At 34.0% G+C, this 18781-nt stretch overlaps 1 protein-coding gene across 2 annotated transcripts in view; it reads left to right on the forward strand.

The window, feature by feature from the left end:
- Nucleotides 1-18781, forward strand: part of PIK3C2G (phosphatidylinositol-4-phosphate 3-kinase catalytic subunit type 2 gamma) — a 276739-nt gene that overhangs the window by 59590 nt on the left and 198368 nt on the right. For both annotated transcript variants that reach the window (XM_088798218.1, XM_088798212.1), the window contains exons 9-13: nt 1097-1156; nt 5044-5166; nt 9727-9760; nt 13597-13635; nt 16514-16709. In XM_088798218.1, coding sequence (XP_088654344.1) covers nt 1097-1156; nt 5044-5166; nt 9727-9760; nt 13597-13635; nt 16514-16709 — 452 coding nt within the window. The remainder of the gene's footprint in view (nt 1-1096; nt 1157-5043; nt 5167-9726; nt 9761-13596; nt 13636-16513; nt 16710-18781) is intronic.

Below are 18781 nucleotides of genomic sequence, written 5' to 3' on the forward strand. Positions count from 1 at the left end.
AGGAGAGTTTTCTGCCTCCTCTCTCAGTGGTACCTGACCTCTGATTGATGTCCACGTAGGATCCCAGAGTCAAGGCAGGGTTTCCTGCCCGTTCCCCAGGAGCAAAACACTTTTGTTTTTACTTTGCCCCCATCAGAAAAGGATTTTCAGCTCTGTCTACCTCTCCCCCAGAGTCAGACTGGTTTTCTATCACTTCCACTCCCCCCAAAACAAGAGTTTATTTTGCCTGGGATAAGGATGACAGAGGGTGTCCTGTCCCTCCCAGTATCACTTTCCTAATACTATCAACCAGCAGCTTAAGGCCTTTACTTCTTATGAGAGAAGGCTCCACAGAAGCAAGCAGGGCTTCGTGCCTATCCTGCAGACTCAGCTGGTCACCTCCTACATGCCAGCACCACGGAATGCACCTTCATTTTCCTGCACTGCCTTCAATATTTCCCTTGAACAACTAGTAGGTGTCCATAGAAAAGAGCTTGCAAATGAGTGTAATCTCTCCTTGTGTCTTAAACTCCCAAATTTTCCAAATGCACATGTTGGCTCACACCTGGCTTTTAAGAATTTGTTAAAATTTTAATTGATTTATTCTTACCCTTTTGTATAGTGGCCACATCTTTTTCCTGTGCTCTGCCAAAGGTCAGACTTCGTGTGCCCCATCTCTCCTTGAAGCAGTTTATCACTCTTTGGAATTCAGTTTACTTGGTTACCTTGTGACTTCAAATCTCTAATGGGGTCAGAAAAAATAATGACTTTGTACGTTATTTGCCTTTTTTCATTGTTACAGTGGTACCAAAGTTCTATATCTTAAGCTGAAATGGAATTCCAAAGACTATTTTTAGTCTTTAAGGAACAAGCAATATATAATAGCACTAACCACTGAACATGGAAAGAAAATCCTTCTAAATTCTCAATTTGTCTCCAAATTCATTAATTGAATTTGATAATTTTCAGTAAGTCAATATAAACAGAAATTCATTAAGGTTTATTTAAAACCTGAAAAATGGTAAGCCGTTACATGGCTGTTTAATATTACTTTGGTCTCCATCACAGCTAAATGAAAGAGGGGAGGAAACTTATGCTGTTTTGTTTTGTTCTCCAGAAAGATGCAGAGGAGACAAGTTTGTCACCAATCGTCTCCAGTGTTCAAAATACTTTTAAGGTAAGCTTAATATCTAAAGCACTAGAATGTTACTTCTTCAGGGTCTATGATACAGCAAATATTTCCTAAGATAGGCTTGCAATATAGCACACAAACTAACATCACAGCACGGTTATCAGTTCTCATTAACTCAAAGATTCATAGGGTTAGAAAGCATTTAGAGGTAGTCTAGTTGAAATTCCTATGTAATGCAAAAATCTCCTCTGAACATGACTGATTGCTTGCATACCCGTAACGTGGAGGAACTCTCTACTGACAGGGCAGCCTATCAATTTTTAAACAAATAATGTTTGCAAATGTTTTTCTAATATTGAGTCAGAATGAATGTCTCTAAATTTACAACCATTTCTTCTAATTTATCATTCCAGATCTATTTACAATAAATCTAATACGCTTTTCATTTGAAAGGCCATCAAATACTTGAATATGACTATCTTACTTCCTTTTTCTTCTTTCCAAGCTAAAATTTCCATCAACTACCTTTACCTTTTTTTCCATTAAACTGTCATCCTATGGCTTATGTCTCAGCACTATGTCTTCTCTACCTTTGACCAAATTTCTTCCTCTATCATCCAAATATCAGACATTCTGAAACGTCATTTACCCAGCTTTCAAATTTTCTTTCTATATTCTTTCTCTGGAATATCATATCCAAATTCTCAGCCAGGTATCACCTCTATGAAAATAGTGCTCAAATCCAGCTTTAGTATCTCTCGAAATCAGGCACTAATGCTGTTTTGTGTCCATAGAATCTCTCATATGGTGAATCCCTCATCATGGGATTTGTAAATTTTAGACTGATTATTACCCTCACCAGTGTGTGTGTGTGCAGGTGTGTGCATGTGCATTCACATATGCGCATTTTCTTCTCCCTCCTTTCACAGGTGACAATCTATACAGTGTCAGGGGTTTATTCAGAGACTTCAGCTCCAGCTCTGCCCCTTTCCCTACCTATACCAACTAGTTTAGATCTAAAATTTCAGCTCTTGTCCCATGTTAGCAGTAAAACCAATCTCTAATCCTGAAGGCCTAAATCTAGTCTGATATTTCCCTCAGGCCATTGCAACATCAATGTTGAAACTATTGCTGCTGACTTAAGTTCCCTCTTTAAATTTCTGTCACTCAGAGATTCATTCCATCCTTATTTTGGGCTAAGCTATACATTTACATTTGTTCTTATAGTTCACCTAGTATTTATATGACTGTGTGTGTGGGTGGGGGGAGTGTGTGTGTTTTCTCAGTACAACAGCTGCTAGAGCTAGAACCCATTGCATTTCCACATATCTGAAGGCTGTGTCTACTTGGTTGTCCCCTTGTAAGCTCAAGCTCTGTGTATCAAAATCTATATGCATAACAATGCCACCAAAAATCTTCCCATATTACCTGTTTTCCTGCCATAATTAATGGCACCCTATCTTCCTGGTTTCCCAAGTTTTGGAATCAATTAAATCCGACCTTTCTGTTGGTCCTCACTTCCAGTTAATCAAAAAGTTAATGCTATTATTGCAGTGTTTCACTTAATATATTCTAGCTATTTTAGTGATGAATATAATGAATAGTTTATCTTTCAGAATTTTTGAAGATTAAATGAGATAAACCGATCAGATAAGAAGCAATGCAAACCAGAGTAAGAGATGAAGTAAATTAGCTACCAAGTGATCCAAGTCAACCCAGCATTTGCATTTTACCTAGTAATATTTTATTGATTTCCATAAATTCACGTCACATATATACTTAGAAAGTATGAATGAAAACTAAACATAGGACCTAACATGTACCCATCTCATAGGTTTTATGAGTTTTTAATTTTCTTTTTATTAGTTATCTGGGCATATACAGTATCTGATTTCTTTTATAAACTAAAAAAAATCTATGTGAATAGATAAAAATGAACTAAACAAAAATGAATTAATTAGCTAAAATTTATCCCTTATTCTCTTTTAGGCACTATTTCATATGTGATCTTATTTAGTCATTACAACAATCCTATAATTAATTATTACTATCCCAATTTTACGGAAGAGGGAACTCAGGCCCACAGAAGTTAAAAAATTTGATAATGGTCATAGATAGGAATGGGGCAGAACCAAGATATTAATACACATAACCTGACTGCAAAAATGAACATAAAGCCTACAAAACATAAAGCAAAAATGAACATAAAGCCTACAAAAATTCATAAAGTTTTGAATGAGTATATTAACAGTATATTAATAGTTGGGCTGCTTTGTGAAAATACAGTTTTTCAAGTCCAGTCTCAAATGTGGTCCCCCAAACAAACTCCATGTATATAAACTTATATACTTGGCACCTGTATATAAACTTATATACTTGTATGTAAACTTATATACTTGGCACATGTGGTTGGACTCTGAACTTTCTTGTTATGGAGAGTATGTCTTTCAGTTTAATTTAATAATGAAGTAGCTGTTCAGGCAGCTATATCATAATACTGATTCATATTAAGGTCAGACATGAGTAAAACAACTAACTTTTTTCCTTATGAATTACTCATACATTTTTCTTTACCATATTATAATTGAGTGGTTGTTTTTTTCTTAATCTGTGAAAGATAAAAATGTATCCTAATTAAATTGTATCTTCTTACTTTTAGCTCATGAATCAAGTCTGTTAACATTTTTAGAATTCGGATTGTGTCTTTCATAGTATTAATTAGTTATCCTTCCTAGGTTTTTGTTATCAGTTTTCAGTGTTTAGGAAATCACATATAAGAGGTTTGGCAACATATTAAAAAGTTTTGCTTTTCCACAAAAGAAACAAAATTGTATTCCCTCAATATAATACTCATTTTGTGTCTTTGTAGTGATAATATTTTAAGAAAATAATCTAGAATAAGTAGTTAAAATATTTTTATGTTGTGAATTCATATTTCTGTGTGGGGATAAAAGGGGGGGAATATTTCCCCCCTTTTTTAAAATAAACTGTTGTAATCTTCCATTAGAATGACTGTGATGCTGGTGACAGAGCTGATATTTGAAAAGCAACCATCATGCATAGTATTGACAAAATACATATAAATATTGTAGAGTGAAGGTGATTAGTACAGAATTAAAGAAGAAAGAGATGTTTCTCAACATAGTTAATGGTAATGTACAGAAAAGAGGAGGTCAAAATAGAGCAGAGTTTTTTTTTTTATGTAACTTATTTAACAACATGTGAAAGCTGAGAAATGAAAAAAAAAAAAAAACTAATGAAAAATTCTTAAAACTGTCATCATAAAATTTCTGTATAACTATTTTAAGTGCAGCCAGCAATTTTGATTTTAAGAGTTGGTCACTACTATAAATTATACTTATCAGTAATTTTTTGAAACATCAGTTGGTTTAAGGATAGTAAAATCAAACGTTTACCTAACACTCCAACACCAAATATTATTGTCCCAAGTTCGTTCTGAACTCTGCAAATCTGATTTTTAATAATTTTGTCCTCCTGTACACTGCTTACAAAAACAGATGCATTGTGAAGCTCTACAGGATCTGTTGTCTGTTCCCTTGTTTACAAAGTATTTTGCAGAAACCAGACTTTCTCTCTCTTTCATTCTTTCTCTCTTCCTCCCTCCCCCTCCCTCTACCTCATTTCCTCCTCACCATCTCCCCGTTCCTTCTCTCCCATTTTATTTCAGATAATGTTAAATTAGAGTTGATATATGCATATATAATCATAATAGTCCTATTTTTGAGTATTCACTCAATGCAAATTGTGGCTCAGGCAACAGGATAACCAGTCTTGAGAATCTTCTTTTTACATGGGAACAAACAACCACATTTTATTCTATTTCCTCTTCATAGAAACAGAGGTAGTTTAAATATAAATTAGTGTCCTCTCAATTTCAATAAACTGTAAGCTATGACTCTTTTCGTCTACAGCAAAATGTGAATAAGATTATTGAAGAAGTGAAAAATATATGCAGTGTTCTGGGATGTGTGGAGACCAAGCAAATTACAGATGCTGTAAATGAACTAAATCTAATTCTTCAGAGAAAAGCAGAGGTAAATATACTCATTTATTACACAGTAATAATTTTAAACCCGAATTCAATAATTAATTAAAGAGCGTGAAAGACTTGACTATACTATATATGTGTGTACGTATATTTCAATCATTTTGGAGTAATGGAAACTTGACTCTATTACACAAAGGGATTTAATTAAATTAAAAGGAAATTTCTCACACCTTTGAAGTTTGTAACTACAATATAATTTCCAAGTGAGATTGAAATCAATCCTACAATCTAACTAGATGAACTTGCTTATATAATAATATTCACAGACAAGTGTTTGTATAGATTCTAATGGCTCTCACGTGCACCAGTATATTAAGGTGTAAGTGTTCATGCTTATGTGGACAAGCACGTAGGTAGAAAAGAAGAAATCAGTTTCTGTGGCATCTTTTGCTGACTTTGCAATGCACACTGCTTGTATGATCCCACCTCCTGTAATGATTACCTGTTTTTTTGTATTCTTTCAGTTTATAAAAAATGAGTATTACATGATTTTTTTTTTAATCTCAGAAATCCGATGAAAATGTGATTATTGCCCAAGAAGAAGAATAGGAAATCTGGTCTGATGAATTAATTCAATGTTATTATTAGTTTAGCAAGGGATAAAGCAGAAATATATGATGCTTATGATGATTACAATAAAATTAATAATAGTAACTAATACTTGACAATAAATTGCAATAATAAAAGTTTAACTTATATATTACTTAACTTATTTTTATTTCATTTCAATTCATCCTCATACAAATGCACAGAGTAGGTATTTTAATGTTCATTTCATTATTAAAATCTGATGCGTACACAGCTTGTGTATAGAGCATTAATAAGTGACAAAATAAAGATTTGAACTCAAGCCTCCATACACCCTCTAGTGTATGTTAAACTTCATAAATGGGAGTGAATACATGCATCTTTACCAGCATGGGAAGAAACAGCAGAGATTATATTACCTTGAATATGCCAGCCTTGAAATTTCAAAAAGATTGATTTAGAAAGAGGACATTTATATTTATATTTATATGTATATATGTATGTGTATGTGTATATATATATATATATATATATATATATATATATATATATATCAATGTGTTTATTGTTTCAAACAAGTGGGTCTGTAAAAAATTAGTAATTTCCTAAAGTCGGACCTTCTATGTCTTATTTTAATTAGAAGTTGCCTTTTTTATAATTTGATAGTAATAATGAATGCAGAAATTTAAATAACTTATTTGCATACATGAAGAGTGACAGTGACTCTGATGAGCAATGGAGACACACTACTAAAAGACTTTCAAGATAAACATTCATTAATAAGTAAAAGTGAAGACATCAAAATTTAAACAATATAATGAATAAATCTTAAAATTCAATGCCTGAGATAGCTATGCATTTATTTCCTTAATTCTTTTTTAATGGGGAAATATCTACTCTTATACTTTCCAATGATAGAAGGAAATGAAATAACCATGTAGTCTCCAAAATTGTTTTCATGTGTAGATATTAAGACCATGGTTTTCACAAATGATAACAAGGTAAGAAATCTGATGTGATCACATCTAATCTGATCATATTTTTCTATTCTGTATAACAGTGGGAAAATTATACTATAGTTTTGAAAAGCCTACCACCAATATGTTATGAAAATAAGTATTTTGATAAACTCAAAAACTTGTTTATTACAAAACGCTAAGACCTACCTTCCAATAGCTGAAGTTAAGTCAGGATAACAAGGTAATGAAAATTAACTTTCAATAAGCAATTAGTTTCTCTTAGACTATCACATTTTAGAGACATTACAAGCACCTAGAATGGATGATAAACTAAAAGAGCTCAGAGTCATGCAAATATGATTTGAATTCCTGATTTGCCCCTTTCTAGCTGGATATCCTTTGGAAAATTAATTCATTTCTCTGAGTTTCAGTTTTCCTCATCTCTAAAACAGAAAACTAAAACAAAATTTACAAAGTGCTTGTCAGTGTTAAAAATAATGTTAATAATTTGTATGAAATATTATGTTACCTAAGTGTTAGAAATAATGTTAATAAATACATTCATGTAAAATAGTGTTAATAATAATCCAGATGCTAGTGTACTGAATGAGAGTCATGACTGTTATGGAGGTAGTGGGGATGGTGCTGGGGGTGGTTTTTGAAGATCTTCCCCAAATGGTCAAGATGATGCTAGTTCACAGGAGCACCACTTAGGCCCCCATTATGCTAGGACCATTGATTATAGCCAGCCTCATGACAAATGTGAGCCTTTGCCACTAGAGATGACCAGATGTATGAATGTGAACACATGCCTTTCCATCTGTTAAGACCACCTGGTTGTTCCTCCATTTTTATGTCCAGCTCTCAGTGAATCAACAGAAACAAATAACTGGTCAAAGAATGAGGAAAACATAATTTTAGGATGAATCACTGCAAATAATGTTCAAGTATTGCTAGATATAAAATTTTTACTTTTAAAACATTCATTTTCTGAAACTCCCTAAAAGAACACAAATGACAACATTCTCTGAAATATCAACCTTTCAATATATCTACAGCCAAAAGAATCCTTCAAGAAGAAATTGAGTATTTCCTAGGAAAGCTATGAACAATTTTAATTCTCAAGGAAAGTTGACATTCACATTTCTTACATACTTATAAGCACTCAGTTGTATGTGATTATTCATGCATAGAAATGAAGAAAAGAGTTGACGATTATCAGGTTTATTTCATATATGTCAATGGCCAAAATCGATAGCTCCATATACCCTAATAAACAGATTCTACTTATTCTGAGCACACTTTAAAGGTTTGCTTATTCTACGTCACTTTCATTCAGACTTTTGTTCATCTTTTTCCATCCTATCATAACTGTGAGCCCACCTACATAAGGATGTTGGCACAAATAGTAAGTATATTTTACAGAACTTGAGCAGTAACCAACTGCAGTTAACGATGGCAAAGTAGTTCAGTCTATCCACCCACCACGAACCAAAATTAAAGAAATACTGAGAAATATGAGTCTTCTGCCAACTAACTCAAACTTGAGATGCTTTCCTTTCTTGTAGCTGCATTTTTTGGTCAACTTGCAAGAGACTATTTCCTGCCACACAGGGCAGTGATTAGGTATTTATTAAACATAAGTTTTGGCAAGATAAAGACTTGTATCGCAAATGCAGTTATACTCTAGTCCATCCTCCCACTCAGCACTGGAAACAATTTTCCATCCTTCAAAATTATACTCCAGAATCTCACAGAGTATGTTTTAATTAAATGCTCATACAATAAACTAATCACAAAGTGAAAAATATGGCCTTACACATCGTTCTGTAAGTGGATGTCATGGTGATTTCAAAATACAAGTTTTTATTTTTGAATATATTGAATTCTACTTAAGTCAAGCTAACATCTTCAATAGTCTCACCCACATGGATGGGGTAAAGATCTTATGTGTAGGTGTTAAGCCTAGGGTTTAAAACTCTGCTTAGAGGAAATATTTTACCCAAGAGAAATGCTTCTAAAAGGTTCATGTGAATGATGCTTTTAAGTAAAAAGTTATATATACAGTTAATTATATTTTAAACATGATAAAAGTGTTTTCTCTCTAGAGGACTACTGTAGCAAGCTTCTTGTTATAGGAAAACAAGTATTCTCTCGTTGATTTGTTTGAGAAATTGGGTTTTCTATTAATTGGATTTATGTAAAATCAAACTTGTCAAAGCAAAATTTTAAAAAATTTAGTGTCATTTAAAATAGACCTTATTAAAAAATTGAAGTTGCTTTTGGACTGAAACCTTATTTTTAGTGAATCTATGAATCATCTTATATAGTTTTCATAATAATGAAGTTATAACCAGCAAGTCCTAAACCACTAAAGTAATCTAGGTCTCTAACAAAAATAACCACAAATAAGTAAGGCAGTAAATATGTAAACAAAACCATCATACTAATGAATGTGAACATAAACAACCACAAAAAAATAAATTTCAAATATTTTCATTTAAATTTAGGATATGACCTTGAGTGTTTTACTATCATTTATTTAACCTCCTAAAAATACAGAAAAACAATGAACTCCATAGTAAATCTGTATGATATTGCCCACTTACATCAAGCCCTCCTTTTAATGCAGCACAAAGCTTACATCTGAATAACTGCTAATGATAAGAACTGAACACACTAAACAGAATTAGAAATGCACTTATGTCAAAAGATTAGTCATTGTTGTGGAAGGGGGGTTGAGCTTAGGCAATACTGTAGAAGTGTTCTAATAATAATAATAAGACTGAGTTTATTCTAGAAATTTCTTTAAAAACAAAACAAACAAACAAACAAAAAACCCTAAGTTGTTCATTACAACATTTAGGCTTTTCTTTCATCTTACAATTTAGATTCCCTCTGTTTAATAAGTAACATTTATATATGATACCAAGAAATACATTGTATTTTTATCATGCTAGAGAAATTTTAGTTTTTAGATTTGGGATACTATTGGTGTGATGGTTTTGTGAATTTGTTTTCTGAATAAGAGTGTCTTTGCACATATTTTTCTTTTTCAGCATTTTCATCAAAATTCAGAGACTTCAGAAAAAGGTAAAACATACATGTACTCAATTTAAAAAACAACAACAACAAGTAATAGAACCAAATATGATTTATTTTTTTCAATTTTCGTCCAAATATTATGGTAACACACACAAAATCTTTGGGGGGAAAATTATTTGCTAAAACTTTTTACTGATGAAAGTGATTATCCTGCAAGTGAATAACTATCCACACTCTCTGAACTTTTAGCCTGATATTTAAAAAAGAAAAAAAAAAAAAGGAAAAAACCCAAGAGATCTATAAAAATTAAAGGAATACTGAAAATATCCTTATGACCCTTTCAGAAACTGTAAAATTTTATTTAGCTAATTATATTTTGATGTAAAAATGTCAGGACAGTAACAGATGTCTTTCTTCAAAGTCACTAATTTCAAATTTAAAGTCAAGTTCTATTTGAAGGAAAAATTTAACATAACAAGTAGGAGGATTAGGTTCTGGAATAAGTAGTGTTCACAGAGGCTCTGAGTCTATAAAATTGCAAGCCACAGAAGGACTTTTCCTCTGTAGAAAACAGTGCATGTGTGACAGTGTGATGTAGAGAAAAGAGAAGAGCACAGGGACCTGCAATCTGGCAGAACTGGTTTTGAATTTCAACTCTGACACTTTTTGACTTTGTGAACTTAGAGAGTTAAACTCTTTGATCTTCAGTTTTCCTAATATACATAGAAGATAAAATAGTATTTAATGAGCAGGGCGTGGTAAGGGTCATTCTTGTTTGCACTGCCAAAATGAGGAAACAAAGAAGTGTGTCCCAAATGAAAAATTGGAGAATACTCCAGAAAAAGAACTAAATGAAATGGAGGTAAGCAATCTACCAGAGACAAAGTTCAAAACAATGCTTATAAGGATGCTCAAGGAACTTAGTGAAAACTTCAACAAAGAGATAGCAAGCATTAAAAAAGGACAGAAACTATAAAAAAGAACCAGTCAAAGTGAAGAATACAATAACTGAAATGAAGAATTCACTAAAAGGAATCACCAGCCAACTAGATGAAACAGAGAACTGAACTAGCGATTTGAAAGACAAGGTAGCATAAAATACCCAATCAGAACAACAAAGAGAAAAAAAGAATGTTAAAAATTGAGGATAGTTTGAGACCTCCAGGACAACATCAAGCATAACAACATTCACATCATAAGGGTACCAGAAGGAGAAGGGGGAAAGCAAGAGATTGAGAACAAATTTGAAGATATAATGACTGAAAACTTTCCTAAGCTGGCAAAGAAGTAGACATACAAGTCCAGGAAGCGCAGAGTCCCAAACAAGATGAATCCAAACAGGCCCACACCAACACACATTATAATTAGAATGGCAAAGGTTAAAGACAAAGAGAGAATCCTAAAAGCAGCAAGAAAAAAGCAACTAGTAACCTATAAGGGAGCTCCCATAAGATTGTCAGCTGATGTCTCAACAGAAACTTTGCAGGCCAGAAGGGATTGGCAAAAAATATTCAAAGTGATGAAAAGCAAGGACCTACAATCAAGGATACTCTACCCAGCAAGGTTATCATTTAAAATTGAAGGGTAGATAAAGAACCTCCCAGACAAGAAAAAGCTGAAGGAATTCATCACCACCAAACCAGTATTACAAGGAACGTTACAAGGACTTCTCTAAGATGGAAAAAATAAAGATCAAAATTATTAATAATAAAATGGCAATAGCTACATATCTATCAACAATTACTTCAATGTAATTGCATGAAATGTTCCACTCAAAAGACATAGGAGGGGTGAATGGATAAGAAAACAAAATCCTCACATATGCTGCCTACAAGAAACTCACTTCAGATTTCAGATTGAAAGACACAAACAGGTGGAAAGTAAAGGGATGTAAAAAGATATTTCATAAAAATGGAAACAAAAACAAAAAAAAAAACAAAAAAAAGCTGGGGTAGCAATATTTACCATGTTTGCCCGAAAATAAGACCTAGCCAGACCTTCAGCTCTAATGTGTCTTTTGGAGAAAAAAATTAATATAAGACCCAGTCTTATATTTATATAAGACCGGGAATAATTAATATAATATAATATAATATAATATAATATAATATAATATAATATAATATATAATACTGGGTATAATATGATATAATACCATGTCTTATATTAATTTTTGCTCCAAAAGATGCATTAAAGCTGGTGGTACGGCTAGGTCTCATTTTCGGGGAAACACGGTATACCAGACAAAACAGACTTTAAAACAAAGACTATAATAAAAGATAAAGAAGGACCCAGTAATCCCACTTCTGGGTATTGATCTGAAGAAATCCAAAACACTACTTCAAGAAGACGTGTATATCCATATGTACATTGCAGCATTGTTTACAATGGCCAAGATGTGGAGGCAGCCTGGGTGTCCATCAATGGAAAAATGGATAAAAAGGAGGAGTACATATATACAATGGGATATTGCTCGGCCATGGAAGGGAATCGGTTCTTGCCATCCGCAGCGGCATGGGTGGACCTGGAGGGTATTGTGCCAGACAGAGTGGTGTGTCAGACAGAGAAAGACAGATGAAATGTGATTTTGCTATTACGTGGAATCTAAAGAACGAAATAAACAAAATAGAAACAAACTCATAGATGCAGAAAACATTTTGATGGCTACTGGTAGGAGGGGGTTGAGAATGGGTGAAAAAGGGGAAGGGATTAAGAAGTACAAAAGGTATTATAGTTACAAAGTAGTCATGGAGATGTAAAGTAAAGCATAGGGAATATAGTCAATGGTAATAACTATAATGCCAGGTGGGTACTAGATTAGTCAGGGGAATCACTTCTTAAATTACATAAACATTTAACCACTATGCTATACATCTGAAATTAATTTAAAATAATACTGAATGCCAACTGTAATTGAAAAAATTTAAAAGGGGTGGTAAAGGTGAAGGGCAATAAGTGGTCCAAATTTCCAGGTTATAAAACAAATAAGCCATGGGGATATAACGTACAGCATAGGGAACATAGTCAATAATATTATGATAATGTGGTACGGTGTCAGATGGTTGCTGGACTTATCATAGTGACTACTTCTTCAGCTGTATAAATCTTGAGTAACTATGTGTATCCCTGAAATAATGTAATATTGTATGATAGCTATATTTTTAATAAAAATATTTTAAAAAACTACACACAAATGTTCCCAGAGACTTATATTCTATGCTAAATCATCATAGATTCTAATGAATACATTTTAATTACATATTGTCATCGTTTATTTCATACTATAACATTTTCCCAAGAAAATCAGGTGTAATGAACATTATTTCTCCATATTTCACCACCAAGCCCAGTATCTTGAGTTCTTAATACATTTCTGATGATGTTTGAAAAGCACCATTCATTGGGAATGCTGAAAATAAAGCATAATGCATATGCACAACTCTCTATAATATCTGGAAGAAGATTATAACCAAGAACTGTAGTTCTGCCCCAAAAGTAGAGTTTGAGTAATTAATGAAATAAGTAAGATTCCTCACAATATATGCTGGGGCTTGACTTAATAAGATCTCTGATCCAACTTTATGATTCACTTAAGATGTGTATTTATTTACACTAGAATGGGTATTATTAACAAGAAGTTTGTGCTTCCTGCTTCAGAGTACAAATAGTATAATTTGGGGACCATGAAACAAGATGTTTCTATAAATTTATAATTTTCTGACGCCTGTTGTTCAGGAGAATCCCTGTTGGTTGGCCTCCAGAGTGTGATGACGCCTCTTTCAGGACTATTTTTATGTTCCTTTACTCTTCTGTCTCATTAATTGCTACTGCTGATTTCTCAGAGAATTTTAATTAGACTTATTTTATTGTGCTTGTCCCCTCAGGCTGTTTCAACAAAGGGCACAATTTTAGAAGTACCACAAGTAAGTAAAATTTGGCCATATAATAAATTTTGCACAAAATTATGAATAACTAAGTAAATAATAGCATACACTGAACAACACAAATGTTTAATTATGGACAGAGCTGCTGAGGGGCAGGATGTGGGAAGAAACTGGCCTCTCTCCTGTGAGTTCAAATGCCTGAATATTGGAACACTGCAGACTACTTCAGGAAAAAGCTAGCTCTTTCTACTATTTTCTTTTCAAAACAAATAGAAACCCAAAAGCAACTTAGGTTTCAGAAACAACAACTGTGGAAGTGTGTGTGTTTGAATAAACAGCAGTGCAGTGTGACTTCACACGGCACAAGCTGGAATCAAATCACAGCGGATTTTAAGAATATAATTGCTCATGTCGTGCTGACTTGTTCTCTCAGCCTCTCCTTGGCTGCCTGGGAGCTCAGTCGCCTGTGCTGTGCTCTTCTCGGCTGTGACTGACAGTGGAGGTGGGGAAGCCCCCGAGCACGAAGACTTGGAGCCTCACAGCCTCATAGGCTGAACAGCCTGCGTGGGGGGCGCACCCGGGCCCAGCATTGGGACAGGCGAGCACCACTGTCCGTGGTCATCCCGCAGAAGGGGAACCTGGAATCTGGAGAAGTGGTGTCCAGCCTGGGCCACTACAAAGGCAAGGCCACGCAGCCTGTCTTCCTCATCCTGCACTCTCAGTACCACGTGGATGCTTCCCTGGAAAAGGACTGCACTGTGAGCCTGCTGGGTCTCCATCTTGTAAATGTGGGGTTTAAGTTGAATAAACGCCTCCCAGATGGCTGTGAAGTCAGTACAACCTGCTGAGGGAAGCACCTCATCGAGGTTGACCAGCCCTGTCTCACCGAAGACAAAAGATGGAAGTTGGAAAGGGGAGGCTGTGTGGGAGCCCGAGGCCAACTTCTGGAAAATCACCCAACAGACGCCAAGCAGCAGGAAGACCATTACTAGATCTTCATCTGCCATGCCAGTGTCATCCTCTATGTCGCATCCCAGGCACACCAGTTCCCTCCAGAAGGTTGACTCCACCTTGCACAAGACTATGGCATCATTACCCATCTGGTGGCCCAGTAGTGCTCAGTACCCTCAAGGACACGGGGTTCAGGTGCTTGACAAGATGTCCCATGCCTGAGGGCCACCCCAAGGCCCCGCTCTGCTCCTTATCCCTGTGCCCAGCTCCTCCAGTGTGGAAGCCACCAAGAATGTCTTCTTTCCATGGGCCATGCTGCAGTTACATTTCATTTCTCCAGAACTTAGTGGTGGAAAAGTAGACATGTCTAAAATGCAGCATTTCAGTACTTATTTCTGGTCAAGGATGGACAAGGGAAACATTGAGATCAAATCAGACTGATTTCCTTCACGTGGTTTTCTGCCTTACTCTCATCTACCAGGACGAGACTATGGGGGTTAAGGAGACCTGTTTTGAGGACTGGATGAGGCCTGAAAATGCCATCACTGTGGGGACCAGAAGCAGATGGCACTAAGAGGTCTTTGGTTATGACCACAGCTAGCCATGTGACCCACCTCACCTCCCTTTCTAGGTTCTGTCAGCAAAGCCCTTCAGGCATGAGGGACAGAGAAAAGAAAGGAGGAAGAGGGGGTACCAGATAATTTTCTTCATAGCATTTCACTTCATACATTCTTTTCATTTCATAAAACCCTTTTGTCACTTAAATTTCTGTCAATTGAAGATTTTCTTCATCTGGGTAAAAAATAATGCTTTGTGCTTTTATGTTTTAGTTTATTCTTCATTTAATTTTTAAAATACCACTACAGTTGAATATTAAAATAAAAATAATTCCAAGTAGTGAACATATTAATGATTATAATCCTTTATTCATTCACTACTGCATATAAAATGCCAGCTATTCACTGGCCCCATTAGGGGTCTGACACTGAACACCAGCCCTAGGATGATGTTCCGCATTCTCATAAGTTTCTCCATCTTTCCTGATTTGAATCAAAGGCCACCAGTTCTACTTGGTCCATTTCCTCAGTCTCTTCTACTTCCTTCTACCTCTCAGGTAGAAATTTTTCCAGCAAAGAGAGTTTATCAGGAGAAAGAAAGTCATTCTTGGGAAAGTTTACCTCAAATTAATTGATTATGTGGCCCTTTTCATATGACCTACAATAAATGGGCATGACTTTATTCAGCACAAACTTAAGAACTATTAGACACTTTCCTTAATCTTTTTTGTTTGTTTTTTTTGTTTTTTTTCTTCTTCCCGCATGACACTTCAAGCCACTTTTAGGAAAAATCAATAGACTCCCTTTAAATCACCAATGGTAAAACTCCAGGAAAGCATTGTTTTGATTTTTAGGAGATTTAGTAAACACCATAAATCATTTCAAGCATACTTCAGATTCCAGTCATGTATTGTTACCATTCTCTTTTTATAGCAGTACAAAGTATATATTATATGATTAGTGTTCATTTAATGGCGAACATCATAGCATAATCAAATTTATTATGATTACCTTTTTAGATAGAATTTGTTTGAAGAATGTATAAGCCATATAGAAAACATGTTCCTTGTCCAGAAATTAATTCTAAACAATAATAACCCAAACAAAAACTATTGCAAATTTTAGTTGATCGGAATGCCAAATTAATAATCCAAAACTCTGATTTGTGATTAAAGACTATGCTTCCAAAATTTCTACAACTGAAGATATGAAAGCTTATTGATTATCTACACTACTAGCAGCTAACACAGGCTGAAATACTTGCACAGATGGCTAATTGGCTTTAGTTGGTGGAGGGTCATTTTAATTAAATTTTATTATAAAAAAAACTTCAAAGCTATAACAGACAGCTAATAATAAATATGGCCCTTCACAGATGACCTGATTTCTATCATTCCCTATCCCACCAGGCTTAATAGAAAAAGTGACAACCGAACTATCCACATCCATCTACCAGCTAATTGATGTCTATTGCAGCAACTTTTACGCAGATTTCCAGCCTCTAAATGCATCTGGTAGTGTTTCCTTTGTAAATCCTGGTCTCCATTCCCACCTTAGCTTCACAGTATATGCAGCTCACAACATTCCAGACACCTGGGTGCACAGGTGAGTGGTGGTGAGTTTTTTACAAAAGTGTTAATATTTACATAGCTTCTAATTAGAATATAATTTGTCTTGTTTGCAGGAGCAAATATTTCATAAAATTTTGAAATATAATCATCATAAACCTTATTCTTAAAATCATTTTTAAAAATTTTATTCCTAATACATATTCCTTTTCCCTCAAGTCTTCTCCCATTCTCCATATTAAAAATAACTGCATATTGTCAGTAGATCATTATGGGAACAGAAAATGCTCATCCTACTTAGTGATTATCCTAAAATTGTCTTTTTTATGTTTAAATCTAAATGACTAATGCCAATTAAAAGAAGACACAAAGAGAGAGCTGGCATACACACATACAGGAAGATGGAGAGTAATTAAAAATAGAGAAAAAGATCACTCTGATCCCCATCAGTTGTAAGTGATAAATATTTTGTGAGATTAATACCTTGATAAAGTGGGAATTAGCCAAGAGTTATTTGAGTTACAATAGAAAGTAACCACAATTACGCATGGAACATCATCAGAATTTAGTTTGACTCTATTATGTACTATTTTCTTGAATAACATAGGGTAATATTATAATAATTTTTAAAATCCCTTATGGGTTAAATCTATAAGATAATACTGATTAAATCAATTAAAGCTGATAAGATAATAGTAATTTATTAATGAATTCATTGTATCCACTGCATTTAGCATCTCAAAGAAAAGCTAAAAGAAACAATTTTAGTAAAAATAAATAATTGTTACATTGGCCTGTATTTTTACAAATAACTGAACTGTATGTATATTTATAGAGTTAATTTAATGGAAGTTTTACCTTTTTATATAAAAACAAACATTATCTACCTATGTATCTCTCTATACACATTTCTTTAGCACTCATACGATGATTTCTTTATGCTTTTTCTCTTAATTTTATAAAGAATTTTAAAGGGCTGATGTATAACATAATAAATTGCTATTCTAAGGAATGTTCTCATTTTTATTCACTAATATACTTAATTTTAATTCACATTAAAAAGACTACATAGTCAGATAAATAGACATAAAGCTATATGCTGTTGTACAGCATGCTGTAACAGTTTTGTTCATATTTTTCTATTATTTTTTATTCTGTTTCATTTACTTCTGTTCTAATCTTTATTGTTTCCTTCCTTTTATTAACTTTGGGCTTAGTTTGTTCTTCCTTTTCTGGTTCCTTGAGTATAAAGTTATGTTGTTTATTTGTGATCATTTTTCTTTAATGTAGGCATTTACTGCTATAAACTGGTCTCAGTCCTGCTTTTGCTGCATCCCATAAGTTTTTGTATAGTGTGTGTGCATCTTCATCTTTCTCAAGATATTTTTTAATTTCCTTTTTGATTTCTTGTTTGACCCACTGGTTATTCAAAAGTGTTAATTTTCAATAACTTCTGAATTTTCTTTCTACTACTGATTATTAGTTCATTTTTTTTTTGGTCAGAAGATATACTTGGTATGATTTCAATCGTCTTAAGTTTGTTAAGACTTGTTTTGTGACATAACATGTGATCTACGCTGGAGAATGTTGCATGTGCACTGGAGAAGAATGTGTATTCTCCTGCTGTGGGGTGGAATGTTCTGTACATATCTGTTAGGTTCATTTGGTCTATAGTGTTGACTAAGTCCTTTGTTTCCTTACTGAGCTTCCTTTTGGTTCTATCCATTTTAACCAGTACTAAGATCATCTGGTATTATTGTGTTGCTGTCTATTTCTCCCTTCAATTCTGTCAATGCTCGCTTAATATATTTGCTCCAATATAGGATGCATAATATTTACAATTGTTGTATCTTCTTGACACATTGACCCCTTTATCATTATTTAATGTTTTTGTCTCATTTGACAGGTTTTGACTTAAAGTCTGTTTTGCCTGTTGCAAATATGGCCACTTCTGCTCTTTTTAGATTGCCATTTGATGGAACATTTTTTTGTGTCCTTTCACTTTCAACCTATGTGTGTTCTTAAATCAAAAGTGACTCTCTTATAGACAGCATATAGTTGAATCTTGCATTTTTATCCATTTAGCTATGCTATTTCTTTGATTGTGGA

This window comes from Rhinolophus sinicus, chromosome 1, assembly GCF_057876585.1.
Source record: "Rhinolophus sinicus isolate RSI-liver-muscle chromosome 1, RSI-T2T, whole genome shotgun sequence".
In the NCBI taxonomy this organism is placed as follows: Eukaryota; Metazoa; Chordata; class Mammalia; order Chiroptera; family Rhinolophidae; genus Rhinolophus; species Rhinolophus sinicus.